This window comes from Besnoitia besnoiti, chromosome V (assembly GCF_002563875.1).
Source record: "Besnoitia besnoiti strain Bb-Ger1 chromosome V, whole genome shotgun sequence".
Taxonomy (NCBI): Eukaryota; Apicomplexa; class Conoidasida; order Eucoccidiorida; family Sarcocystidae; genus Besnoitia; species Besnoitia besnoiti.
This window is the reverse complement of record NC_042360.1, coordinates 2880231-2906181: the sequence shown is the minus strand read 5'-3', so window position 1 is coordinate 2906181 and position 25951 is coordinate 2880231. Positions and strand designations below refer to the sequence as shown.

Sequence of the window (25951 nt, the reverse complement as noted above, 5' to 3'; positions counted from 1 at the left end):
TCACTTCAGCGCCTCGGGATTGACGGCCTGGAAGCGGTACTTCACGGTGAGAGGGCCCGTCGGGAGGCGGGGTGAGGCCTGAGCGAGGCGAAGCGAGAAAATAAAAATGTTCAAAAATCACGGAGAAGACAGAAAAGACGAGAATTGGGATTGGAGAGGCCTCCCTCGCAAAAAGGCACTCAGCATGCGTCGGCAGTCTCTGGCGGAACTGACTTTGAGTACTCCTGCCTCTTCTCTAGAACGGATGAAAGCCCCTCCCTCGGCTCTTAAAGTTCGTGCAGCTTCTCCTCTGTCTCTAGGTGCGTGCGATACGCCAGCGTGGCGCGCGATTGACTTTCGTTTGCGCACTCGTATCTGCGACCGCTCTCAGCTTCCCTTCTCGCAGAAAGAGAAATGATTTACAAACTGTGAACATGCACGCATGTTTCAAAGCTGCTCGCTGTTCCCTCGCAAACGGGACGAGACGCCACTCGCGCGGTGTCGCGCGCCGCAAGCCTAAACGCCAAGCGCGTATCGCAGTGTATCTCTCTCTGCGCATTGCGGGAAGCCTTGATTCACTCAGGCTTCGCCCCCTTGGTGCTCTTTCATCTACACAGTTTTCCTCCTCTTCGCGCGCGCCTGCGGAGGCGGTCAGTTCCTCGCAGTTCCGCATGGCGCCGTCTACGGGTCGCCACGCAACACTTTTCGACCTGTTCAGGCTCTTTCCAAAACTCACGGTTTCTTTGACGGTGTGTTCCTCCTCGCGTTTCTTCTGAAAGAACTCGCTGATGGCACCCTCGTCCATGTCTATGTTTTTCGTCTGCAGCAGCGCCCGCATCGCTTGTACCACGAACTCCTCGTACTCTTCGCACTCCTTTTCAACCTGAAAAGACGCGCCAAACGCAGAAAAAAAGCGATCCGCGGCTGTCTCGCATCTACTCCCGCAACGCAGCGTGAACACACTATCCACGAGCTAGTGCAGCGGATCAGCAACACGCAGACACTGCGGCTTGGCAACGAGAGAGACGCTCTGCCGCAGCGGGGATTGAGGCTCGGAGGATGAAAGCTCGATCTTCTTGTTGTTCATCGAGAAAAAGAGAGTGCAGAGTGTGGCGTCTGGTTTTCGAGAAAGCTGCGCGCGCCGCTCAGCTTTCTCAGGGGGAAGGAGAAATCCTTCGACCCCGAAAAGAAAGTTGAGCATCACCCAGCCCCGCCACGAGCTTCAGGCGCCTTCATGTCCTAGGGCTCGATCTCTCACCCGCCGCGCAACTTCGTTCATCATCACACCGTAGTACTTCCGCTCTTCCTCCATCTGCTGCTTGATGCGCGCGTACCCCTCGCGGAACTTCGCGACTCGGTTCTCCGCCTCCTGCGCATAAAACAAAACGCCCGACAGACTTGCTAGTGCAAGATAAAAGCGGCCGCCGGAGGCATGTGCCGAATCGCGAAGCAGCTGCAGAGAAGGACGCAGCACAACCGCAGCCTCGCAGCGAGGCGAGAGGCCCCCAAGAAGAGAAGCGACGAGCCAATCGACGGGAGACGCGCAGACGACGCACTCGAAACACAGAGACAGACACGGGCCGAAAGCAGGTAGAAGTAGGATGTAGTCCCGTGGATGTCCAAAGAGCCAGACTAGATGTTGATAAAGTGCATAATCACCAGAATACACAGAACCCAAAAAAAGCAGCGCGGGCGACGTACGCGCACGATGAGCGTGTCGAATTCGCGTCTCTCGTTGTCCATTGTGTCTTGGAGTTCTTTGCTGAAAAAAGAAATACGCAGCTCTTCAAACCGAAGTGCAGCCAGCTAGGAAGAAAGGCGGAGGCGACAAGCACGGCTGTGAGAGATTCGGCGTCACGCGAGGCTGATCCCTCGCCTCAAAGCCGCGTTTCCTCTCGTGGTCCGCTGAAAGCTGATCTCAGTCGACTCCAGGTGTTTGAGCGCTGGGGCCTCACTTAGGCTGCGAGCGAGCGCTCCTTCCACGCGCATGCACCACGAAGCTTATCCGAACTCTAGACTGTGCCCAATATCCTTTGTTAAGCGAGTCAGTTGCAGCTATTGTGAACTCTCTAGTGACCAAAAAGCGTTACCATTTCGTGTTGAGTTCTTCGCGTTCTTGCTGCGCGGCCTTATGCGCCTGCTGGGCGAGTTGCCGGTACTGATCCAAGGCAGTCTGCGGGAGACACGACGACAAAACAATCGGAAAAAATGACATTTCTGAAACCCTCTCCCTCGCACCGGGCAGAGCGTCCGCGGCTTCGCGCACCCCTCCATAGCGAGGCTCGTCAAGGTTGAGTCACAAAAATATCTAAGCGTCGGGTGACACTGAGACAGACTTCTCTCGCAGGCGCTCTGCCGTCCGCGCGCTGATACACACTCCGCTAAGTCTCGTCCTCATGGAATGAATGTCCATTTTTCCACCCCCAGCGCGCAGAAAACATCATTTACTCTTCCCCATTGATGGATCGCTGCGGCAGAATGCAAACTCTTAGCAGCCCTCCGTCTTCTCGCCGCGCGCCTCTAAAACACTTTAGCCCTCTGCCTAAAAAAACGCGAGAGTATCTAGGCTCCAGTGCGCGTCGTCAGCAAGAAGGCAGAATGCCTCGCCCAGCTGAGAAGCGCGACTTTACCTTGGTCCTGTCCTTCAAATCCGCTTCGAAGTTCTTGCAGGCCTTCTCAGCGAGCTGGCGAGCCTTAGTCCGCTCTTCGTCGACTCGCGCGCGCTCGCGCTTCGCCATCGCAACCGCCTCGGCAGCCAGGCGGCGGTACTTCCTGAGCGCAGGAGAAACACGCAGCGAGAAAAAGCTTGGAAAGAAAGGCCTCCCTAGAGGAGTCGGTTGGTCCGCGAGGGACTCCACTGGGAAGGCGCTGCGCATGCGGCGAGAAGAGATCTCGAAGGCAAAGCATCGATAACCTTGTCCGTGAGCGACAGCGGGCCTTCAGGTGTGTGTGAACAAACACCACGCACGCTACGTACATATACATATTTACATAATTGTATTCATAAATGTATGTGTCTCAACATCGAGATCGATGTAGTAACGCAAGGAGTCAACATGTGTGGCTTTGAGGGCGCTTCCCTTTCTATTGTTTCCGCACCTGATGAGGAAGTCCACTTGGTTGAGGATTTTATTTTTTATTTCAAGTTTTTCCTTCTGGTGTCGTTTCCGCATGAGCTTCAAATGGCGTTCATACTGCTCACGCATCGTGTGGCGTCGCGCTCGTTCCTCCTCCAGCAGCCGCTCAAACTCGTCCTGCGCGCGAAGCGCCTGAAAAAAGAAAAAACACAGACATGCACAGCTGCAGTCGATGAGGCTGGACCTCAAAAGAAAGCGAATCGACGAGAGCTACGCAGCCACGCGACCAAAAACAGGGCCGGATGGTATGATGTACCGGATCTGCCTCTTCCAGCCTCCCGTTCAAGCCCCACACCCTGCATCTTCTTCCCCTCCTTCCACTCAGGCATCCCTTTTTGTAGAAAAAGCATAAGCGATTCAACCTTTCGGGAATCGCCACGTGTCAGCTGTTCTGTGAACGCCGGCGATCGCCCCTCTCAGTCTCTCTAGCGAGCACCCCTCGAGTCGCTGGCGCGGCGCCCTTCTTCTATTCCACGGATCGAGGGTCAGCTTCGTCTCTCGCTTTCAGACCCCCCTCCGGCTGCCAAAGGCGGCACCTTCTCCTTTTCTCTCCTCATTTCGTTTCTCTTCTGCGCCAGAGACTCACCGACTGCGCAGAGGGATGCTGCGGCTCCAGCCAGCTGAGGCACGCACACGCACACGAACTCGCGAAACTTGTTCGCTCTCTGCGTCCCCCGAAACAAACGCGTCCTGAGTTCCGGTCGAAATCTGCGAATCCGAAGAGGGAAGCGCGTGAGCGACCACAAGACGCGAGAGAGGAGGGGGCGGCGACGAGGAGAGCGAAGGTGGGAGTGAGGGAAACAGCGAAAAGAGAATCGAGAGAGAGAAACGAGACAGAGTTCCGTCTCGCGTCGGGAGGCTCTTACCGTTCGACCAGAGGCTGCGCGCCGCGCGGGCCTCGCACGCGGGCGCCGACGGGGCCTGCAAAGCCGGGCGCGCCTGCGGCCGCAGATCTGGCGAGCGCCAGTTGCTGAGAAGAAAGTAAAAAATCAGAAAATCGCGCGAAGCGTCCACGAGAAGGCAAACAGCCAAACAGAGAGCGGAGAAGACTCGCGAGCGCCACGCTCAGACACGGAGAGCAGGATGGGGCGAGAAAATCGAAGTGAATCGACGTCGCGCAAGTCTTCTGCGTGCTCCCCAAAAAGGACACCATCGCAGCATAAGTTGGGTGAGAATGAATCTTTCTAAAGTGAAGCAAAGGCAGACGCAGCGTACCTCGTAGGCCTCGTTGAGCTGCGAGTGAAGAAGATCTTTCATCTCCTCTTCGGCCTGTACGCGCACCGTCAGGTCGCGGACTTCGCGGGTCAACGCCTCCAGCTGCAGAAAAGGATTTCACAGCCACGCCGATTCGCCCTCAACACACAATCTCCCCTCAGTAGCGGGAGCGCGCAATCAACTCAACATTCTCACGGGTATGACGCAGGGATGCGGAAGCAAATGCGTCAATGCGGATGCACATAGTGGCTTCCACGCGGGGTTGCATGCGCAGCGACTTGGGGTTCGTAGTCCCGCGGGCTGCAGACATGCAAACACGTGTGCGTATGCTCATAGACGTCTAAAAAAGAGAGCGGAAAAACTAGGACTCTCAAGTGGGGGCACAAGTCGGTTCTTCTGTGAGCGCCCTCGCTGAAGCTGTACGTACGCTTCACCCTAGCAAGACGTATGACTTCATTCCCCCCCCCCCCCTTCCCCCCTATCGATGCATGTGACACAACTTCGCAACGAAAAAGGAGGCCGCGGCCCCCGCGCATAGCCTCTGGAAAGCGGCTCGGCAGTGGGCGCTCCACCGGTCGGCGGATACAACTACGGGAGCGCTCCATCTCGAGAGGAGACTTGTGAGAGAGGAATTCTTAGCGGCAGGTCTTCCCAGCGTTCCATCTCTGTACCTGCGACTCGAGCGTGCCGTCCTGAGCGTCGTCCTCCCAGCCGTCTGTCGAGGCTGTCTCGCCGTCATCTCGCGCCTTAATTGGCGTGCGAGAGTCGCATTTTCGCATCTGGGAAGAAGGCAAGGCAATCAGGCTCGCCCTCGCCTTCTCCTTCGCAGGCGACAGAGAGGACGGCCGCCGCGTTAGTGCGGAGGAGGCGAGCACCCGCAGCCGCGGAAGCCGCGATTCGTTGCGACTCGAGGTAAGGCCGCGCATGGCGTACGAGGATGCGAAACCACGAGGAAAAATTGAGGATTGTGAAGCGCCCGAGCGGAAACGAGGCGCAACTCAGGACGAACATACAGAAAAAAGGAAGGTTTCGGCGTAGACACAGTGGGGGAGAAGGAAGCGGAACAGGCAGCGCAATGAAAGGGAGGTGGAAGAAGCTCGCGACGAGCGATGCAGAAGAGAGAGTTCGCAAAACAGTGGAAGGTTCACAATGGGAACGAAAACGCGCGCACGCGTACGGACAGAGAAGCAGAGAAAAGGGTGGAGGAGAAAAACAGCAACAGGAGAAGGAAGAAGGCAGAAAAACAAGCGTGCGCTGCGAGACAGCCGAAGAAAGTCGGAGAACTGAGAGAGAGAGGAGGAGGAGAAGCCGTCACGGAGGAAGCAGTCGCAGCGCGGAAGGATACTGTGAGACCTAGTTCGAAAACGTCTTCAGTGACCTTGGATTAAGTTACGGAGAGCAAGTTTGAGTTACTGCCAAAGAGTAATGGCCCGTGTACTGAGGGAGTTGAGTAAAACAAACAACTGAAGACCCACTATGGAAACCCCCGCTCGCCTCATCCGGATGTCGGAGCTCCTCCCACTCAGCGAGGGAGCCGCAGGCACAGCACCCGTAGAGGAAGCCCGAAGAGAGACTCTGCAGAAAACCCGCTTTCGTGATTGACCGAGGAATCTTTGCCTACTTTTGCGGACGACAAAAAAAAGGATAGTGCCGCGTCCAATCTTGCCTCAGAGAGTGTCTTGTGCTTCGTCTGAATGAGACTCAGCGCGCCCCGTGTCTCTACGGTAAGAGATGGAGCTTCGTTCGAGGCCGGTAAAAGCTAGTCAAAGGAAATGTGCAAAAAAAACGAAGCGAACCAGAAAAAACAGAATACCACACGCATGGAGACCGAAAGAATCATACTCGTTGACACCTGAATTCCGCGAAGGCTGCACGCTGTCGGGTGTATAGACAGCTGAGCAGCGGCTCGCTAGCGAAAGACTCTCTGCAAGTCGCGGCGTGTCTTGTTTTTCGTCCTCTGTTTTTCCCGCCTTCACGCAACCGCGAAGCCGTACAAAACGTGGTGATTTGTGTTTGGACTTAAGGAACGAGGGAAAGTGCTGAAAACCCTCGATTCCTCTCACGCTTCGCCTCGCGAGCCGCGCGGAACCTGAGGCGAGCAGCCGCGTGCATGAGCGCAGGATCACCTGGTCTGGAATGCCGCCGCGGGAACAGCGAGCGCGTCGATTCGAGCCCTCCTTTTTCGTTGTTTTTTCTCTCTTTAGCTCAAAACGTCTCTCTTTCTCCTCCAATTTGCCTCAGGCTTACCAAACTTTCTCTCGGTTGCGGCGGACTCAGGCGTTGTTCTGGGAAAAATCTGCAAGTCTCGCAAACCCGTAGAGCTAGATGCCTTGTCTAGCCGCGGAGCCCCTGTACCGAGAGCGGAGCTGCCACAGTGCGCTGGCGCCTTTGTGCGAAGGGCCGCAGGAGACGCGCGGCAAAATTCCAAACGAGAAAAAAAGCGCCTCGTCGTGTGTAGAGACAGTCTAGCCAGATCAGCGCTTGACGCCTCTAGCGATTTGTGTTAGATCGAAGAGAGGCGGTGTAGAGGCCGAGGAGGCGATTTTTAACGCGTTCGGGGGGGCTGGAGCGGCGGCCGAGCCCCATGAGCGAAACTGGAAAAAGCGTCATCCACCTCGAGCTCTGAGCTGCCTGAGGGAGGTTTTTGAACTTTTCAGCGGTTTCGTTAGTTCAAACTTTCGAAACAAAACACACCTGAAGGCGCCTGTGGCGGACAAGTCGCGAGCCACAAACGCGCCGACGGAACAGCGAAGGGCTCCTTTTCGCAAGAGAAGATTTCTGTGCAAGGACCGGGCGAGCAGTCGCCCGAGCCCTGAAACGGAGAAACACAACTCTGAAAAACCTGCGTTCCTTCTTTCCTCTTCTAAAACTCTAACAACATCTGTGTGTCTCATGATTCACAGACGCGCACAGTTGACCCGAAGTCTCTTTTCCTGCGGCACTGTCTCGGCACTTCCCCTGTCGAGAAAAAGGCCGCCGCATGACCCCTCTTGGATGTTCCTCTGCTTAAGTTACGCTGTTTACTTTCGGTCTTCGCTGTCTTCCCGTAGTTGGCTGTCCAGTTTGTCTGTCCGTTGAAACCTCTCGCCTGTCGTCTGCGCTCGCCGTCTGACGCCGCAGGGGAAAAGCGCCGCTATTCTTAAAACAGGCAAAAAAAGCGGCAAGGACTCGCTCTCCCGACGCGGTGAGTTTTGCTGTGACTTGGGTCCTCGCCGCGCACGTCTTTCGGGCTCACTTTCTTGCCGTTTTGCTCGGTATCCTCTCTGTCCTGTCGTCCTCGTCTCCAGTTGTGTAACTCGTCACCCTCGGAGCTCTTCGATCGCGTTTGCCGGCTCGCCTGGGCTTTCCCTCCGCATCTACTTTGCTTCTCTTGTGACGCCCGTCTTCGGAGCGGCGCGCGGGCGTCGGGTGAGCGGCTGCCTCGCGCTCCTTCGCGTGCGGCTTGAGCTTTCGAGTTTCCTTCGCGTCGGCAGTTTTGCACTTTTCGTCTCCACCATGGTGTCGCTCGAGGAGCTGCAGAGGCAGTTCATGGCCGTGCAGGAGGCGGCGCCCACGCAGACGCTCTCGGAGCGCTGCTGCGTCGACATCGTAGTGCGGCTTATGGAGCAGAAGAAAATTCAGCTGCTCACGACTTCCAACGGGAAAGAGTTCATCACTGCCGATGCCCTCGCGCAAGAAATCCGCTCGCATCTAGTCAGCCAGGTGCGCGATATCTCTCGCCCCACTCTGAGATACATATATAGATAGATCCATTCACACATGGATACAGACAGAGAGACATACATGCATACAGGCATACATACATAGATACATGCATACAGAGAGCCCTATACACATACATATCTACATATGTATATACATATAAGGTGTGTATGCGGTTGCTCGCTTGTTTGTCTGCGGTGAACTTGAGGCCCGTTGTCTTGAAGCTGGCTCTGCAGGTGCTCACATTTTCGTTTTTTGGGATGTTCGTCCTGCAGAGTGGGAGAGTTAACGTCATCGAGATGGCGACGGTCTTGGGGTTGAGTCCAGACGTCGTTGAGGCGAAGACCGAAGAAATCACGCGCAAGGCTCGGCACCTGACGCTCCTCGGCGGCGACTTGATCTCCACGCTCTATCTCAACAATGTTGCTGCAGAAATCGAGGAATTTCTCGAGGTGAGGACGCAAACGCGCGAAGCGAGCCGCGCCGGCGGTAGACTCTAAACTCGCTCAGCGTCGCACACGCCACGACACCTATTGCACGTCTATACAGTGGAACCTTCGTCCGCGACGCCGCGCATAGATTCGCACGTGTTTGAATAGTCCTGCGCGATCAGAGCACAAATAAATGAAGAAAAAAGGCCTCCCGCGGAGACGGCGGCGTGGGAGCTGCAAGGGACGAAACTCGTGGGAGGGGAGGCGATTCGACTCCTTGCGCGCGCCTCGCTTCAAACTGTTTTCCTCGCAAAGCAGGAACGCGTGCAGTCCCCTAACTCAACATATATATATATATATATATATATGAATACTTATATGTACGTATAAGTATTTATTTGCAAATAAATACGTATATCTACGTAAGTCTTTATTTTTACTTGTGCAGAGATGTATCTCGATGTCTGTGTATCCGAACGTGAGGACACGACGGGTAGTGTCGCAAGCGTGTGTTGTATCGTTTCAAAGATGCGCGGGAGTGGATTTGTGGTATTCGTTTCGCGTGCTTCTCAGGAGAAGGGTCAACTGACGATCGCGGAACTCTCTCAGAAATACTCTCTCCCCGCGGATTTCATGCGGCAGGAAGTTCAGGAGCGCCTCGGGTCTGTCATTCACGGTAAGCTCAGTCGAATGTGTATGTCCGTCCTCGTCGTCTATGAATATCGACTAAAAAGCTTGCCAGTTTCTAGTACCTAGTGAGCTCACTGTCTACCCAGAATCAGACCGAGAGAGTTCCCTCGGGTCAAAGGAAGTAGGAAATCCACTGTCGACCGCCGCGTTTGCATGCCCATGAAACGACGCCGGGCTCTCGGTGCGTTTTATGCGGGCGAGGGCGCGTTTTGAGACCTCCGCAGCTTGCAGCAGTCCTTCAGTGTCGTGAAAGACGTCTCCAGTGTTTTTTCACACGTGTGGCGTGCGGGATAGGCGATCGAATGTTCTCGCGGATCTCGCCGCCGCGCAGTTCCTGTCGCGCAGATCCTCGCGAGTCTACAGTGCCATCCACTCTGTGCATCTATCTCTCCCTGTGGATGCAAGTGCATGCATAAATATATTTCTTCCGTCGAGAGAAACCGTGTTTTCTCAGATCGAGTCTATCCACAACTACGTGCATGCGTCCCTATCTAAATATATATGTATATATGTATATATATGTGCGTGCATATACAGATTTGTATGTGTAGAGAAGCGACTTGGAGGTCTCTTTTTACGGTCTGGCGTCTGGGGCTGTTGGCATGCTGCTTTTTTGGATTTCTGAGTCTTTGTTCAGGCGAGCTGCGAGATCAGTATTTGACAACCTCGCACTTTGCCCGGCGCGTTGAAGGCGTTGTTAGGGGGGCTTTGACAGGCGCCTGCCGGCCCGTGGCGCTCGCGGATCTTTCCGCCGTTTTCAGGTACTTTCTTGTCCACGGCTCTGTCCTTTTAGCTCGAGGGCGGGGTGTTGGTTCGAAACAAAGCGACCTCTACGTGGCGCGATGCGCCTCGTTCTTGCGACGTTTGAGGGCGTCTCTGTCCCGCCTGTGGGCGTCTCCAAGCTGCAGAGGAGGCAGTGACGCGACGATGTCTGTATCCTGCTTACATGTGTCTGAATGTCCCCTCCGCGTTTCGGCTGCTGGTCGGTCTGGATCTCGCCCTCTGCTTCTTTTCGCCTTGGCTTTACAGACTTCCTTCGTGTGTTACCTCCACATTTTTTCCTGCCGTCCTGCTTTCGCCTCTGCGCTCGTGATGCATGTGTCTGGCTGCACAGGTCGCGTGCGTTTCTGTGTATGGCAGCGGAGTGGCCTCGCCGGCGCGGGAGTCGGGACCCAGCGACGAGTTTATGAACAGGGAGAGGATTTTCTTTCAGGTCTTCGTCCCCATTTCCGTCTTTCTCTTTCCATCCATCGTTGTAGGCATGGCGTTTTTTTGCTCAACTTTTCCGTATTTTACCTAATTTTTTCGCCGTTCTGCAGCCTCCCCAGTGACAGCGTCACGGCCGCCGCTGCACACCTGCTTCGCACGGGGGAAGTCCATGGGCGTCTGCAGAGCGGCGTCTTCACGCCAGCCTGTTTTGCGCGTAGCCAAAGCGACAAGGTACGGGTTCCGCGCATTCAGTCACTCTCGCTCTTTTCGCTGCCTTCTGCGTGATTCGCCGAGTGCATACCTGTCACTGCTTCGACTTCCCTCGCCTCCGCGTTTCTGTTCGCACTTGCCGCCCATCCGCCGCTTTTTTCGTTGCTGTCGATCCTCTTTGCCTTCCTGTGGGCGCAGCGTTGTCTTTCGTGGTCCCCATTGCTCTGTGACTGGACGTCTGTTCCGCAGTCTGGCGCCTTCGCTGCGCGCGCTTTTCGCAGACATTTCCTTTATCCATCGCTGGCGTCTAGCGCTGGAAACTCGCGTTTCTGTCGCGGTCTGATGCGGTCTCCAGGTGGCCAGCTTCTACAGAGCGAACGCGTTCGTCCCGTTTTCACTCGCCAAAGAGAGTGGATTTTCAGATGCGCGCAGCTACCTGCAGAAGGAGTTCCCAGAGGGCATTCCGCTCGCCACGGTGTACGTACACCCGCAGCTGGTGGCGCCGCTTCAGGCGAACATTCAAGTAAGGCTTTGAGGCGTTCGCGGCAGCCCGCGACGCAGCGAGAAAACCAGAGGCCTCTGTGAAGGGTTCTCCTCGTGGTGTAGCCGTGCGTTGTGCGGCTTTGCAGGAAGCTGTCTCGGCCTCGTCGTGGGCGGATCTGAGTTCGCTCTTGCCTTCGGTCTTCACCTCTGAGGACATGCGCATGCTGCTGGTGCTCGCCTCCGGTCAAGCCGGGCAGCTCAGCGGCGGCGGCGCGTCGCCTTCTCGCAAGCCCCTCCCGGTTCTCGCCTGCGACGACGGCATCGTGCTGTCGCAGGGCTTCCTGGACGCGCTCTGCGAGGCGGCCGCGCCCTTCTTGAGCAGAAAGGCCCTCGAAGCGGAAAAAAACAAGGTGCCTGCAGCCAAGCCAGTTGAGGTGCGACAAGAGCTCGGCACGGGGCATCTCGTGTTGTCTTCGCCCCAGCATGCTGAACGCTGACTCCGCTGCTCTCCTCCATGCGTATATATTCGCCCCTATATACATATATATACATATCTATATATGTATGTGTATGTGCATATGCATGTGTGTGCAGACGCGAATGTGTGTTCCTGCGTGGAGGGTATCTTGTGCGCACCCGCCTGCCGAATATCTGTTTTTGCGTGTGCCTGGAAGAGGCAGGGAGGGGAATGAATCTGAAGGGCGACGGGAGCCTCCTCAGCAATGAATCGCTCTCGGAATTGTCGCGCCGGCGCACGTCCGCAGATGCATGCCAGCGCGCTGGAGAGCGACTGGAAGTAGAGTCGCGAGGAGAGAAACGTGCACCGCGAGGCAGGGCGGCGTCAAGCAGACACGCAGGACAAAGAGGGGCGCGGGCTCCCTCGTGGAGGACAAAGCAAGGCTCTGTTTTTGACGGCGTGAGGGGATTTGTAGTGGTGCCTGCGTCTGTCCGTGCAGGCAAGCAGCCCTGCGCCGGTGGCTGGGGGCAGCGACGACTCCGAGGACGAAGGCGACTTCCGCAGTCGGAGGCGAGCGAAGGGCAGCAGGAGAGGGAAAGGTGCGCAGCTGGACGAGCGGCTGCTTCTGCCAGAGGCCCCGGACGCACCAGCATGCGCAAGGCTACGCGCACATACATATATGTGTATATATGTTTGTCCATTTATATATGTGTATAAATGTATAGATCCATGCAGGTAGCTGAAAATATGTGCACGTATAGAGGGAGTGGTGGCGCGTCTGTTTCGGTTTCCACGCGATCTGTCGCGAGGGCGCGCGTCTTCAGAGGGCAGGCTGCTTAGACAGGGAGGGTTCGACACGTTGGTGTCGTTGCATGCGTCGCGCGTCCTTTCTGTTTTTTGGCAGGCACTGGCGGAGGCGAGAAGAAAAAAAAACGTGGCGGCAGCGTTGCTGCCGTCGGCGGGAGTCACTCTCGCGGATATTAAGGAAGCATGCGCGTCTCCAGCGCAAGAGTCAAGCGACAACGCCCTCGCCGACCTCTGGCTTCCTCTGCCGACCTCCGTGCAGGAGAGCGTCTGGGAGAATGTCCAGGGCAGACTCAACACGGTGAGAGTCCCAAGGGAGACTCGAAGGAGATTTTCACACACATATTTACACAGAAATATATTCAAATATGCATAAATTCATGTGGATTTCCGAATTGGACTCCGGAATGCAGAAGACTCCGGCTGCATTCGCTCACTCGTCTGTGTGGAGGAAATGCGTCGACGGCTAGGTCGAAGCCGGAGGGAAGCGACCTCGTTTTCACTTGGCAGCTGTAATGCGACGCTTCAATTTCGCTTTCTCGGCCGGCCTTGTCACGCCTCCAGGGGCGAAAAGGGTTCCCCCTCTAGTCCGTGGGGAGCGCGTGGATGTCTGGCTATCGAGGCTGGTGGTCACCTGAGTCCGCGTCTTTATGTGCATGCGAGTGCCTTCGCGTATAACTGTCTCCCTACGATCGCGCGCCGTTTGTCGCGCTGCGGCGCTCTCTAGAGTATCTCTGGTTTATGAAAATTCGCCTGCATGCGCCGCCTCGTCTGTCTGGCTTGCAGCACTACCAAAACTGCATCGCAGAGAGTCGCCGGTCTCTGCGTGAGCAGCAGCGAGCCAAGACGGAGCGGAAGGCGGCTGACTTGCAAGAAGAGTTCGAGGGCGTTTTTCTCGCAGTCAGGGCCTTCGAGGTAGGTGCCTGCGCGGCGCGGCCGCTTCGTCCGGCTGTCTGCTTCCTCGCGTGTTGAGACTGTAGGAATTCGGTCGGGAGAAGTTTGGTAGTCGCCTTCTTGATGTCAATCTGTACGGAATACTTAGGACTATCTCTTTATATTAATGATAATGCATTTGGCCCATACTAAGGAACCTAGAATAGAAATGCAACCCATAGCTGAGATCAGAGATTGTCCACCGAAGACAGATCGAGCTTTGACGTGTCTGCGCGCCTCAGTGGTGTCTCTCTGCACACGTCAAGGCTTGAGGTCGTTCGCGCGTGTGCAGACGCGCCGGCGAGCGTTTGCGCCTCTCTCCTGGCTGCGCTGTCCGCGAATCGGACTTCTTTCGCAGTCTTTGAGAAGCCGCGCTGGGGTCTCCGGTGGGTGCGTCGCGCCTGCTCGCTGGTCGCCCGCGTCTCGAGGTAGGAAGTGGCAGGCGCAGGGTGGGAAGGGGAGTGCATCCCACTTCTGGGTCTTTGTGAACGCTTCGGATCTGCTGGAGCGCGCACCCGAAGCCTCTCTGCTGGCTGAGTTTTCTTCAGACTCTCGGCATCCTAGAGGATGCGAAGCATCCGCTCGTAGTCAACCTCTTCAAGGCCTCCGTCGGGCCGCTTGTTGACGCCCTCGTCGAGGCCGCAGTGGCGGAGGCGACGTGTAAGTCCGCGAGCCTTTGAACAGAGGTTTCGAGTGACGGTTTTACCCTCTGCATGAGCAAGGGGTCGCGCTCTCTCTGGGGCAACGGAGGCTCCCTCGTCAAGAAGCGACCATCCTGGGTCTATTCGCGGGAGTCCCTTTTGAGTGTGTAGAGCCGACCGCGCGGTGCCGCGCGATCCACGCCGTGCCGCGCGATCCACGCCGTGCCGGAAGTGTCTCCCGGTTTGAATACGTTCCTTCTGCAGCGGAGCCGCCGCAAGTGACGGCGCAGAATCGCCGCCAGTGCGTCGAGAAGGCGGGTCGTGCAGGCGCCGAAGTCGAGGGTCTCCTGCGGGCCTGCGACGCCGCGCAGAAGCGAGCCGGTGCGGACGTCGTAGACGCGCTCCAGGCCGCGGCTGAAGACGCACACCTGCTGGTAAGGCGCGAAAGCTCAAGAGCCTCTCAGGTGTTTCCGCAGGCGCCGCCTCGCCTGCAGAGACACGGCGGTGGGGGACTGCCTCGTCGGGGGGCGCATGCCGCTTTGGGCTCGGTCGGCGGTTCGCCAGTCTGGGGATGCGGCGTTTGTCGGTTTGTTTGCTGCGGTTTTTGGATGGAGAGTCAGAGCGAATTGGTGCCCTGGGTGTGTTAAGCTGTCGCGCGCCGCCGCAGCGTTTTCTCTGTGCCTTCAGTTCAGAACGCCAGACAAGCGCCGAGTGAAGCAGCTGGTGACGGCGAAGAAGGCCGGCGCGCAGGAGCAACTCGCAGGCGCCTCGGCGTGCGATCCGCAGGCGTTGCTCCACGCCGCGCTTTCTCTCCTCCTCGCTCAGGTGAGATCCGCGTTTGCGAAAGTCTCCAACTCGAAGCGAAGGCGGCGTCTCGTGTTTGACTGAGAGGGGAGAGGGCAGGCTCCAGAGACACAGACACATGTGTGTGTTAATGGGTTTCGCGTGGGCTGGCGGCGAGGGGGCGGGGCAGCGGCTTTCTGCTCTCTGTCACATCTGCTGGCAATCTGTCGTGGATGATGTGCGCCGGAGGGACGCGGCGGCGGCCAAGTGCGGGCGTCAGAAGGGTGTGTCTCCGCCCCTGTGTTGTGCGCCGTTTCTGTAGCGGCTCTTTCCGCAAGGCTTCCTCGAGGTCCCCAGAGACTTCTGGGCGCTTGCGGCGGTTTGGAGTCTTCTTGCAAAAGGGTCAGCAGCTGCCGAGGGCGAGAAGGCTGCCCTCACGCTTACTGATGTGCAGCCGCTGTGGCTAGCCCTCAGTTCGAGACACAATTCGAAAGATAAAGGTAAAGAGGGAGAGTTCCACAGTGACGCGCTGCGTCTCGGCGGCTGCCGGTTCATCGTCCATGTCTGTAGATGTATTTGCAGTCGCACAACAGAGAGAGATCTCAGCTCTTACTGTGCACGCAGCATGCAGCCTTTGTTGTAAGGTTGGGGGATCCGCGAGTACCGTCGCGAGGCCTGAGTTCAGTGAGAAGTCCAAGTCAAAGATACATGGAGCAGGGATGCATATCGGTGAAGCGTTTCCTTTCGAAAGGGCGCGCTTCTCACTGAGGACTTTCTTGTGCTACAGCGGGCGGAGACGGCTCCGCGGGCGAGGCGGATACGCAGAAGACTCTCGAAGCGGAGGCGACCAAGCTGTTGGAGTCGTTCGCAGCGAAGATGCAAAAATAGGCGCCCGACTACAAAGAGAGTCTGAAGTGCTGGGCGCCAGTCACCAGCTCGTTTTTTTACGGGGTTGCGTGACGCGGCAGATGTTTGACTGCGTGGAGGTTGCTTGCACAGGAAATGCCTTCCGTTGCCGGGCTAGTTCCCTGTTGTTGCCAGACTGATGTGTCTTAGATACGATTTCCCCTCCGTACGTGAGATGGGAGCCGGCTCCGCAAGCGACTGGAGCACAGTAGCGATGCTGCCATGTAGGACGCAGGCTGCGGCTAGCGCAGCCCTCCCACGAAGAGTCGAGGCGCACGGTCTGTCGGAGAAGCGGCCCTATCCGATGGCCACGTTTCGACGTCTGTCGCTGCATCATAGCAACTGTCGGGCACTCAGCATTCGGACTCGAGGGACAGAGTTCTCAAAAACCAAACGAGCGGCGATAGGGTCATCATTTTTCGCCGCGCTAGTGATCATTCAGCTCCGGGTCTCGTCGCAGGGCTGCAGGTTTTTGAAATCCGGCGCATACACGCGAGAGGAGGACCTGCCTACCAGCGTGTCGGGGCTCGTATTGAGGATGCACCTTGTCTTCCGCATTCACGCCTCCCATATTCACAAACATTTCGCAGCGGAAGGGTAACGCACTGGTTTTTAATACGGCTCGTGCGTCATTCCACGTGACGCCGCGGCCGCCGTCTGTGAGGCAGCTACTCTGCGTGTTTGCACTCATCCCGAGAGTGTGGCATTCGCTGTCGAAAGCAGACCCCTCTCTTTGGAGGAACGGGCTGCAGAGCCCAAGTGCTTGAATGCCTCCAGTGGAGCGTATCAGAGCACGAGGGGCACCTGGCTTACGTGCCACAGTTGGCATGTATTGGCAGTATCCAGCGGAAATCAGAGAGCGCATTGTGCGGATTTTTCACTGGCCGAACAGAAGTTGCTGGCGGTCGGCGCGCGAGGATCAGTAGCGGCTGCGGTCCGCTAGAAAAGGCGTTGTTACGTAGTGGATTCAACTGGACGGTCTGGAACTCGTGCTGTATAGGGCGAGTCTCCGCGGATGGAACCCGCTGTCTGTCATGCAGACTCTCCTTAACTAATAAGTGGCTGAACTGTGAGCACATCCGCCAGGGTGAGGTGAACGGCATTTACTACAGCCGGGCTGCCATACTGTCTTGCACCCTAGGCGTTGTGTGGCTCTTTTGTTGCGGGTTTCTTCGGATGATTAGTGGCGGTAGCGCTCCGACGTACCAGCCGCAGATTGTGCGCGGAAAGCCGATGACAGCGCGTTAAACGCCCTTCGTCAGAGCTGTGCAGTCCCAAGAAACCCAACGGAGGCCACTGACATGCATAGCAGGCGGGACTTCCTGCGCGTTCCACACTTGGACTCAGGTGCTTTACAGTGACTGCCCACCCGGCAGGAGTGTGGCCGGCACTCCGAGCAAACAATCGCGCGAAGCTTGCCGCGCAGTTGCATTTTATATTCGCCCTTCTCGACGTCGAGGGTAGCGAGTCGATAGTATGCAACAATGATTTCCGTGCCTCAGGCGAAGTAGTGCTTGAAAGATGAAAACTGCTCAAAAGAAGCAACTTAGACAATGTCGTGCTACGCGAGCCAGCATCAGCAGCACCACGGCGCACAGCCGTGGATGCCCGCCCCAACCCGAGTTGTATCGCGTATGAGGAGCAGTACCGTGAAAGCGTACATTGCCTTGCCGGTTCACATCGGTCTCAGCTTTACGCTTTACACCGGAAACTGTACATCTTCCCCGTCGAGTGCGTGTATTGCCACGGACGGTACAGAACGTTCTAAAAAGCTGCCTTGCATTTCCCTGGCAGTCCGGGGGGTCGTGTCGTAGCCAGGGTAACAGAGGGGGGGGGGCCTGCTTAACAGGGTCGCAATTACTCCGCACTCGGAATCAGAAGCAGGCCTGGCCTTCCGGGCCGTTTCATGATCTAGTGCGCACATCTTTCACGGGCGGCGGGGAAGGGGGGCGGGAGGGAATGTGCTTCCCGTTTTCTTTTGCTTTGCAAACATCTAAGCGGTTAGGGGCGAGCCGCTAGTGAGTGCCTGTCGTGCTCATCTGCGAAGCACTGGGTCGGCCTCCCAAGCTCTTCGAGAAGACTATGACAGATTCCCGTTCCCGCCGTCCGAAATTGTTTTCATCTCGATGAGGGAGAGGTGAACCCGTGTCTGATGCCCATGCGTGTGAGTTCCTGACAGACGTGTTCCTTGTGCGAAAACTCCGCTCACTTGCTCAGTGCTCCGTTTTGCTAGGGAACATGTTTTCGCAGACAAGAGCAACAAAGGAGCGAACAGTTCCAGCGTTTGCCCTTCTTACCGGCACTTGCGGAAGGCAAACAATGCTGCGGTAGTCTAGATAGGAAAGAAACTGTGGAAATTGCTCATCAGGGTTCCCGCAGACTCTGCGTTGCCAGGAGCCTCTGGCGCCCTGGATTTCTTCGAAGGAACCACTGGGAACGGGAAAAATTCTTTGCCGCATTGAGGCTTGATGGTACACTTCGTATGCGCCAAATGCAAATGTGGAGGTCGGGATAGGGGCTTGGCTGCCCTCAATTTCTGCGAAATGCCAGAACGTCGTCGACGGTATTTGCCTAAACTCACCAAGCAACAGCCTTGCGCCCCTTGCGAGCATGCGTACGGGTTTCTTACACAACGATACAAACAGCCACGCCATCTGCCCGCCACCCAACCCTTAAGGACGCTCCTGTACGTCTCTGGGCGGGTATCAGCACTGTACGTGTGTATTGTCGAGTGGGTTTTGCCAGCTGTGTCTGTTCTGGAAGAAAGAAGGAAACAATGATTCGATAATGTGCGCCGAGCTCTGCAGCTTCTACGACGGGCGTAACCTGGTAGGCTTTGTTCGCCACTCTCTCCAACCAACACTCGCGCAATTGTAGCCAGGGCTGTCTCCAGACCGCGGAGAGGAGAGGAAGACGCACACCCTTGCCATACCTATCGGTCAAAGCAGTGGCAATATACTGTGCCTCAGAAATACCTGCATGTTTGAACCGACGAAATATCAGTGGTGTGCCATCCGCGGAACGGCTACAGGCGTGGCTTCGAACGCACAGGCACGATGGAACTCCTCGGATTGTAGTGACTCATGCCGGCGGGGCTGCCCTTACAGTGCTGCCGCTTACAGCACGCAGACGCGTCGCTACCGTTCCCCGGGTCCCATCCATGAGCATGCAGAAACCATGGTGACCGCGACGTGGGGGGATGCCAGCCATGGTGGCCAGTTCGATAACGCGGTGGCTAGGACCGGCCCTACTGATCGAGCAGCAGCTGTGCAGTGTTGTTTCACGGGCCGCGTGCCCATTTTGGCGAGATCCCTCTGCAACTCATCATCCATGGACGCACGTGTGTCGCGGATGTGCGGCAATGGCAAATTTCCAGCGAGTCCCTCATTTCGGCTTCAGAGACCCACAACCTACTATTTCGCGGTGTTTTTTCCCGACGTGAGATCCAGGGGTGTTAAGACAGCTGCAGCGGTCGAATACCGAGATAATAAACGTCGACGACGGCCGTCTCGGATCGATACGCGTGGACCTGGAGGACTCTAATGTTTGCTGCGTGGGAAGACCCGTTGAACGCGCTCTCTGATGGGGGTACGCTGAGAGACACAGGGCGCGGGAGCTTGACTCCAGCGTGAACAGGGGGGGGGACTTCGTGCCGTGGGGTTCCGACGCACCCAATCGCTCGGTTCCCGAGGCGTCTGAGGGCGGAGCGGGCAAGTCATTAAACTTGGGGAACATCGGCGACAGTAGCGCTTCAGCGTTCCCCTTTTCGCATGCTAACTGTGCATAGCCGGGAATAATGTTCGACTGGTCGCATGCGAGATGGAAAACAAAGACACTACAGACACCATCGAATTGGCGCGTGCGAGGAAGACACAGCAGTGTATATCTGCCCTGCTAGCACGCATGCGTTGTCTTGTGCTCCCGCCATTCTTCCCTCCGATACAACGGCGGAACAACGGGGCTCAAACTGGCACAAGGAGGGACCCATTTGATCCTAGCTCAACTTAAACCCTCTGTGTTTTCCGGCGTGGCTTAGAGGAATCTCTGCTACATGAGCATACCCAGGCTGTACGCCGTGATGTCGACAGGGGACAGGCGGCCCCGTCGCGGGGGTAGCAACGCCCCTCGCTGGCTACCTCTTCTTTGTGTTATCCTTACTATTTGTCAAGAGGAGCAAAGAGATGGCGGTGTACGGTGCTGCTGTCTGGATGCAAACGCTGAGCCGGCGTCCTCCAGTATCACTCAGAAAGACGATAGTCCTTCTGGCGAGGGGACACAAACGGGGCCCGGGAAGGAGCCACTCATCGGTCTCCAGCGGGCTGCGCGCGAGGCAAGACCGCCGCTGGGAGGTAACAGACGTACGACGTTCTTTGGAAGGCTCTGGCGACGAGCAAGCCTGCGGCAACAGACAGGAGGATACACACGCGAAGGGCACCAAACTCCCACGGCATCTCACAATTTTCTTGGAAGGGACCTCTATCACTGGCGTGAGGGAGGCCGACTTGTTCAGCGAGATAGTTCAGCTGCCGATTCCCAAGGCGCCGTCTCGCTTGTACTCAGAAGCCCTCGCTTCCGTCATTTCGCAAGCGTTATCACGCGTAGACGCGAGCATTCGTGTCGCCGCTCGAGTCCCCTGTATTTCTGTCGAACAGAGCCTGGAGATGCGATCATTGAGCACCTGGTCGCGTCAACAGCAGACCAGCCACACGAGACAAATGACCCGCCCTCGACGGCAGCCGCGTACGACCAAGCACTGTCTGAGACGTTTTGGAAGAAGGGCAGTGCTATCGGTTTGGTCTCCGAACGGCTCAGAAGGAAGAGGAGAACATTTGTGAGGGACAAAGTCTTCGACTACGGTGACTACGGCTTCGTGTTCACAGCAACCGAGTTGGAGACGCGCTCCGAATTCGTTGTCAAAACCTCTCACTTTATGCACAAACCATCGGCGCAGGATATGGGTTTTTTTCGCAGGGAGGGACGATGCACAGACTTGTTTGCGGAGGTGCAATCCCCGCAGCAGGCGCAAGATTTTTTAAGGTTCATGGTCGCCTTTGAGTCCATGGAAATTCCCAACCAGCCGAAAACGCGGGACGCGTATGTGGACACCCGCTGCATTTGGATTCAAAATTCGTTCATGCTGATGCCCAAGGCACACACAGACCTTAGCAAGGTCCTTCGTGCTTTACCGTCCTACGGCCGTCAAAACAGCGACCTGGCGTACAACGCCCGGCTGCAACTTACGTATCAGGTAGTAAGACTAGCAGCGAACCTCCAAGACCAGGGCGTGGTACATAATGACATAAAACCTGAGAACCTACTCGTCATGAGGGATGGTCGCGTGTTTTTGGGCGACTTTGGCAACGTGCAGAAAGCGCGACGGAAGATCCAACTGCATCGTCGTTCCTCGAAGAGATTCGCCGCCGACTCTTGGGCAGTGGGGACAGTGTTGTACATTATCTGGTGCGGCCGGCCACCTTTTAATCGATTTACTCCCTTCAGCAGTTGGCAACTAAACTACGAGGATTGTCCTTCGCTGTCGGGGCATGTTAAACATCTGATCGAAGGGTTCCTTATCCGCTCACCGGAGCATCGCCTCCTCGCTGTGCCGGCTGTGCGCAGTCCGGAGTTCAAGCAGATTCATGAGGAAATCCGCCGCGCATTACCTGCGTACCAATCCAGGACGCTGTCTGCAGGACTGGGAGAGCTTCGTTAGGTGCACACCCGCTTCGCGCGTCTTTGTTCACTCGAGTTGAGTGAACACATAAGATCATCAAATTCAACGGTTTGCATCGTACTTGGAGTGATCATCTTTGAGACAGGACCTAGAATTCGCATGGTTGATTGACATTTAACCGCTAATATACAACCATCCAAGACATTTATCTATCGCAGGTTCGGTCTACTGACGATGACTCCGGTTATGAGATACAGACAACCAAGTTCTTTATGACTGCAGTACACCACCACTTCTGAGAACAGCAAGACAGAACCGGGACTGGGGGCACGCGCTCCAAACAATAGCGGGATGCCGGTACTGCCAGAGCAGTGAAGCTGGATCGAGATGGTATCCCTATTCGTGAAACTAGGGCACCGCCCAGCTATAAAAGTGCATGATGTAACTTTGCCCCACGCGGCCAGACTGAACAGAAGAGTGTGACGGTGACCACGAGTGTGAGGGGGTGCGTCATACTGGCTGATATTCATCTTTCACGTCGGATGTGGTTCCCCGTGAGCCTCTGCAACAGCCACCGGCAGACGGTAGAAGAGTGCCTCAGCTGTGACCTCTGCAGCGGCACGACGAAGCGCATTCGACATAGTTACTTCAGCGGATCACGAGGGCGGGGTAGTTCTTCGTCAACCAGCCTCTCGGGCTCCGACACAACGTAATGAGAGTAGCAAACCGCAACAAGGCAAGAATAACCACAGATACGCCTCTTGTTGGTGTATGGAGTTAGAACAGCGAGTTCCCTCGGCTCGCTGGAGTGGCGGAACATTGGTTCGCGTTCCAACTCGCAGAAATAAGAAGGGCACAGTCCTTCACGGGTATTGCTGCACGCACTTCACGCAGAACCAAAGTACGGAGGGCCCCCGGGCCCCCTCTGTGGCAGTACGAATCCAACACAAAAGGCCAAGAGACTCACTACGCACTCGGACGGCGACGGGGCGGATCACACGCGTTACCCGACACCAGGGAGAAAAGTAGTTCCCCCAGCTCATGTGCCACCGGCTCACACAGAGGATGGACGAAGAGCAAAACTTTTTTCCACAGAACTGGAGGCCTTGAACCGAGCTGCAAATCCGCCGCTCAACAGCCCCCCTCCACTGCAACGCGTTTACCACCACGCGCCCGAATGTAGAACCAGTACCGCGGAGTGGCTTCTACCAAACGGAAAAACTGCAGAGAGAGGCCATGGCACTAAGTGAAAGCCATGAGCTTGAACGAGTTTCTCGGGTCTACAGTTCCCGGATGGTGATCCATACCCACACGTCCTGGCCACGCGTTCCGGAGAGCGCACTGTAAAAGAACGCCGACATCTATGTAGACAGAGGTTATGATGCCAGAAGAGAGTGCTGCAAACTGCCTATGGTATCATTGTTCCCCCCGACTTCTGACAAGTGAATACGGGTTTCTCTGCGTGGGTCCGCGCGTGTGGGGACGGTAGGTCACCGGGCTTTTCAGATTGGCTGTCTCGCGGCTCTGTGCGTGAGGCCGGCACCGCGTCGCCCCGACGTTCCAGACGCGCAATCGCCGCAGAATGGTCAGTGTTGTCGTTGACTACACCAACGGCTTTTTTAATGAGTTGCCATTCCCCTTTCTTCTGTCTCAGACGATGATGCATGAAGGCTCGTGAGCATGAATTGCCCTGCTCCCTGCGGAAGACTGCTATGCCTGTTGTGGCTAGCACTACCCTGTGTCTCCGAGTTTTTCGAAGACGCAGGCCCGGCATACCTCCGTCACGCCCGCCCTTGAAGGCGAACTGGCAACCACGACATTGCGCTCCGTTGTGAAATATGACGTCATAGACACATTATCTCCGAACCTTGCTCGCGGTGTAATGTGGTGCAGCAGGGCGCGTGCAAAACCTATCGCACTTTGAGGAGATGCAGGCGTCGAGAATACTCCTATTCTATTCAAGTTTAGGGGTGTGCAGCATCACTGTATACAGTTATGGGCGCTATACCGAAGTCTACGCGTGCACGCACAGCCCCTATAGGTCCTGCTCAGTTGGCTCCTCTGCCCACGATTTGCAACACGAATCCGCACATGCCGTGGCAAGCCCGTAGCATATACATACCACCGGAGCAGCAAAGAAACGTGCCCCTTTTGCCAACACGGCGACTTCATGTCCTCAATTGGCAGCACTCGAGCGCCATAGAAAAAACCTCAACGAGTCTCGCAGGCAATTAGCTTTTTTCGCGCGGCCGGCATTAACCGCCGCAGATAACATTGGCTACGCGGGTGAGAGCTATACACTCCAGATGGCGGCGCGTTTAACCTGGCGCACCTACATACCCAAGGAACCGCGGTCAACTTGCACTCATGAACATACGAGACGTACGTCATGAGGGCAAGTTGTACGTTTCGTTTATGCATTCAGCGTGCGAGCTAGTGCTGATGCACGGGTGAAATTCACCGCTCATGGGCGGACTAGAAGATTTGACGTTTTTGACGAGCCGCTCGTTCTCCTATCTTTTATTTAGTTAGTCGCTGTTGTGCGCCTTTTCTGATCAGGAACCTTCGTCCAGCGGAGCACCGCATCCACATGAGGAAAACTTTTGCATTTACAGTGTCCCGAACAGGGAAACAACGCCATTAGCCCTGTAATTTCGTGAGGGGAAACAGCACCCGTATGCTCTAGTTTACAGTGAGAAAGGCTGGCCAGATCAATCGGTTCCCCTTCGTCTTGAGTTTCAGGTCACAGCTCATGTGCTTTGCCGGCGGCGAGCACACTCACGCCCTTCCCAGTCATCGCTGGCGAACGCGCGAGCTGACTGCCGCCTTGTGCATGGGAGGAACCTTTTCTGTTCATCGTTCGCAGAGTTTCACAGGACGACGGAGTGCTCGCCGAAACTGGCTGTTTTCCGCCATACCAGACACGGCAGCAGAGTCGAGATGAACCTCGGAGCTGAAGTTGGCGGCAGCTTTGTGGGGACTTGCCGTGCCATGTGGGAAGCAACTGCAGCACTTATCGACGTTCACTGAGGCACGACTTAGTTCGTGTGTAAGAACTCGCAATCACACTTTAAAAGCAGCAGCTGGCTCGGCCTCTCACCACAGAACGCGAACTGGATGCCGTAGCTTGTCTCCTCTCTGTAGGAAGGGGGTTGCCGCTGCGACCGTCCGTGGAAGGGTGTTCTACAGTCCGCTCTCGCAGGAAAATTGCTTAAAGTTGCTGGAAAGAAAAACATCGAGAAGGGCAATCGGCGGCATTTCAAGCGCGCTGGCTTAGCGCCCACTGGGCATCCGCCTGAAAGGCTTCACCGCCACGGATATACTTCACGTGGCGCTGCGCGCAAGTCGAGCGATCACCACAACCTTGGTAGGGGCTTGCTGCGGAGGGCATTTTAGCTCTTTTTCATGCCACTTGTCTTTCCTGGGAACTAAATCACTGCTCTTCATTTCAGAAGACGACAACAGTAAAATTTCACAGCTCCAAAGCATATCCGCGCCCCCTGGATCTGTGCGGTCGCTCCTTCGCCGTCCTCGTCGAGCGGCGTTCGCCCCGCCCGCCACGCCGCTTCCTCCCTCGCTCGTTGCGATGCCTTTTCCTCCGTTCGGTCCTTTTCCGCCGATTTCGTTTTGTCGCGTCTTACCTCCGAAGAAGGTTGAAACCCACAACCGTTGCAGCGCCCAATCACTTGCCGGTTCGGATTTGGGTACGCGTTCGCGGCTTAAATGTGATTTGGTACCAGCGCATCTGATGGGCCTTCGCGGGAATTGAAGACAGCTCCGGCAGCGATCCTTTCACGTCTCAGGAAGGGCGCGTAGATACCTTCCTTTCTCGTGGCGCTCGAGAGGGTGCGATGCCTTTTCGCGAGCGGATACCGTTGGAAATCTGCGGAAGCGGGCACACGTTGAGTGAAGTGCGAACGTAGAGCCGGAAGGAGCCGCCAGGCCCGTGTATGCGCTTTTCCCATCGACGAAAAACGAATTGGCGTGGCATTTCGCGCCTTGTCCTTCGATTCTGCCTGTCGGGAAAAGAGCGCCGCGCTGCAGCTTCCTCTCCACTTGCTGCTGCGCGACTTTCCTCGTTCGTCGGCGAAAGCTGACCTGCGCTTTGTCTTATTCTTCAGTTTTCTCTCGTCGAGCTCTCGTGTGTTTTCCCTGTGCTTTGTGTCTGGGCTGGAGTTCCTCTCCCTCCGCTGCTCTCCACTCTTTTCGCGCCCCTTCGCAGCAAGCGAAGTCTCTTCAACTCCGCACAAACCGGTTCAGCAGGACTGGCGACTCGAGCCGAGAGACAGTCCTTTTCGCACCTTTTGCCTTCTTCTCTGCATCACTCTTCTGCCCTCTTCTCTCTGTCCACTTTTTTTTTGCACACTGCTTCTCTTTCTCTGCAGCGCCGTCCCCGTTCCCTCGATTTTCTCGCTGTCTCGCTCGTTTCTGTTTGTCGGTGCTCGCCTCCCGTTTTTTCCCCGACAGCTGTTTATCTTCTTTTTCCGAGGTTTTCAGAAAAACCCCCACGAGGGGATGAGGAGGGGTCGCCAGTTCGCGCGACAAATTGCGCCTTAAGACTTCGTGCAGCTCATTTCGAAAAAAACCAAGGCGTTTTGCGCCGCGCATGCAGTTGGCCTTTCTGGTTGCAAGCATCAACGGACGAGCCTTTCTTTGCCGTCTCCTGGTCCCGCCCCGGTCAAAGAGCATCTCGTTCG

At 56.3% G+C, this 25951-nt stretch overlaps 3 protein-coding genes across 3 annotated transcripts; 2 read left to right on the top strand and 1 right to left on the bottom strand.

The window, feature by feature from the left end:
* Positions 1–5257, bottom strand: BESB_062400 (uncharacterized protein; the record flags this gene model as incomplete). Its single annotated transcript, XM_029364654.1, has 11 exons — positions 1–78; positions 716–862; positions 1238–1348; positions 1681–1741; positions 2070–2152; positions 2610–2751; positions 3079–3248; positions 3703–3736; positions 3983–4086; positions 4332–4433; positions 5003–5257. 11 exons carry the CDS (start codon positions 5255–5257, stop codon positions 1–3), a joined length of 1287 nt encoding a protein of 428 aa, XP_029219362.1.
* Positions 5258–7826: 2569 nt separating this feature from the next.
* BESB_062390 (uncharacterized protein) lies at positions 7827–15562 on the top strand (the record flags this gene model as incomplete). The annotated part of the gene is made up of 15 exons (XM_029364653.1): positions 7827–8033; positions 8309–8485; positions 9038–9140; positions 9792–9915; positions 10474–10594; positions 10929–11096; positions 11203–11522; positions 12013–12112; positions 12418–12618; positions 13104–13232; positions 13799–13910; positions 14156–14325; positions 14579–14716; positions 14997–15174; positions 15462–15562. 15 exons carry the CDS (start codon positions 7827–7829, stop codon positions 15560–15562), a joined length of 2349 nt encoding a protein of 782 aa, XP_029219361.1.
* Positions 15563–19631: 4069 nt separating this feature from the next.
* Positions 19632–21293, top strand: BESB_062380 (rhoptry protein ROP4; the record flags this gene model as incomplete). Its single annotated transcript, XM_029364652.1, has 2 exons — positions 19632–19929; positions 20233–21293. 2 exons carry the CDS (start codon positions 19632–19634, stop codon positions 21291–21293), a joined length of 1359 nt encoding a protein of 452 aa, XP_029219360.1.
* Between the last annotated feature and the right edge of the window lie 4658 nt (positions 21294–25951).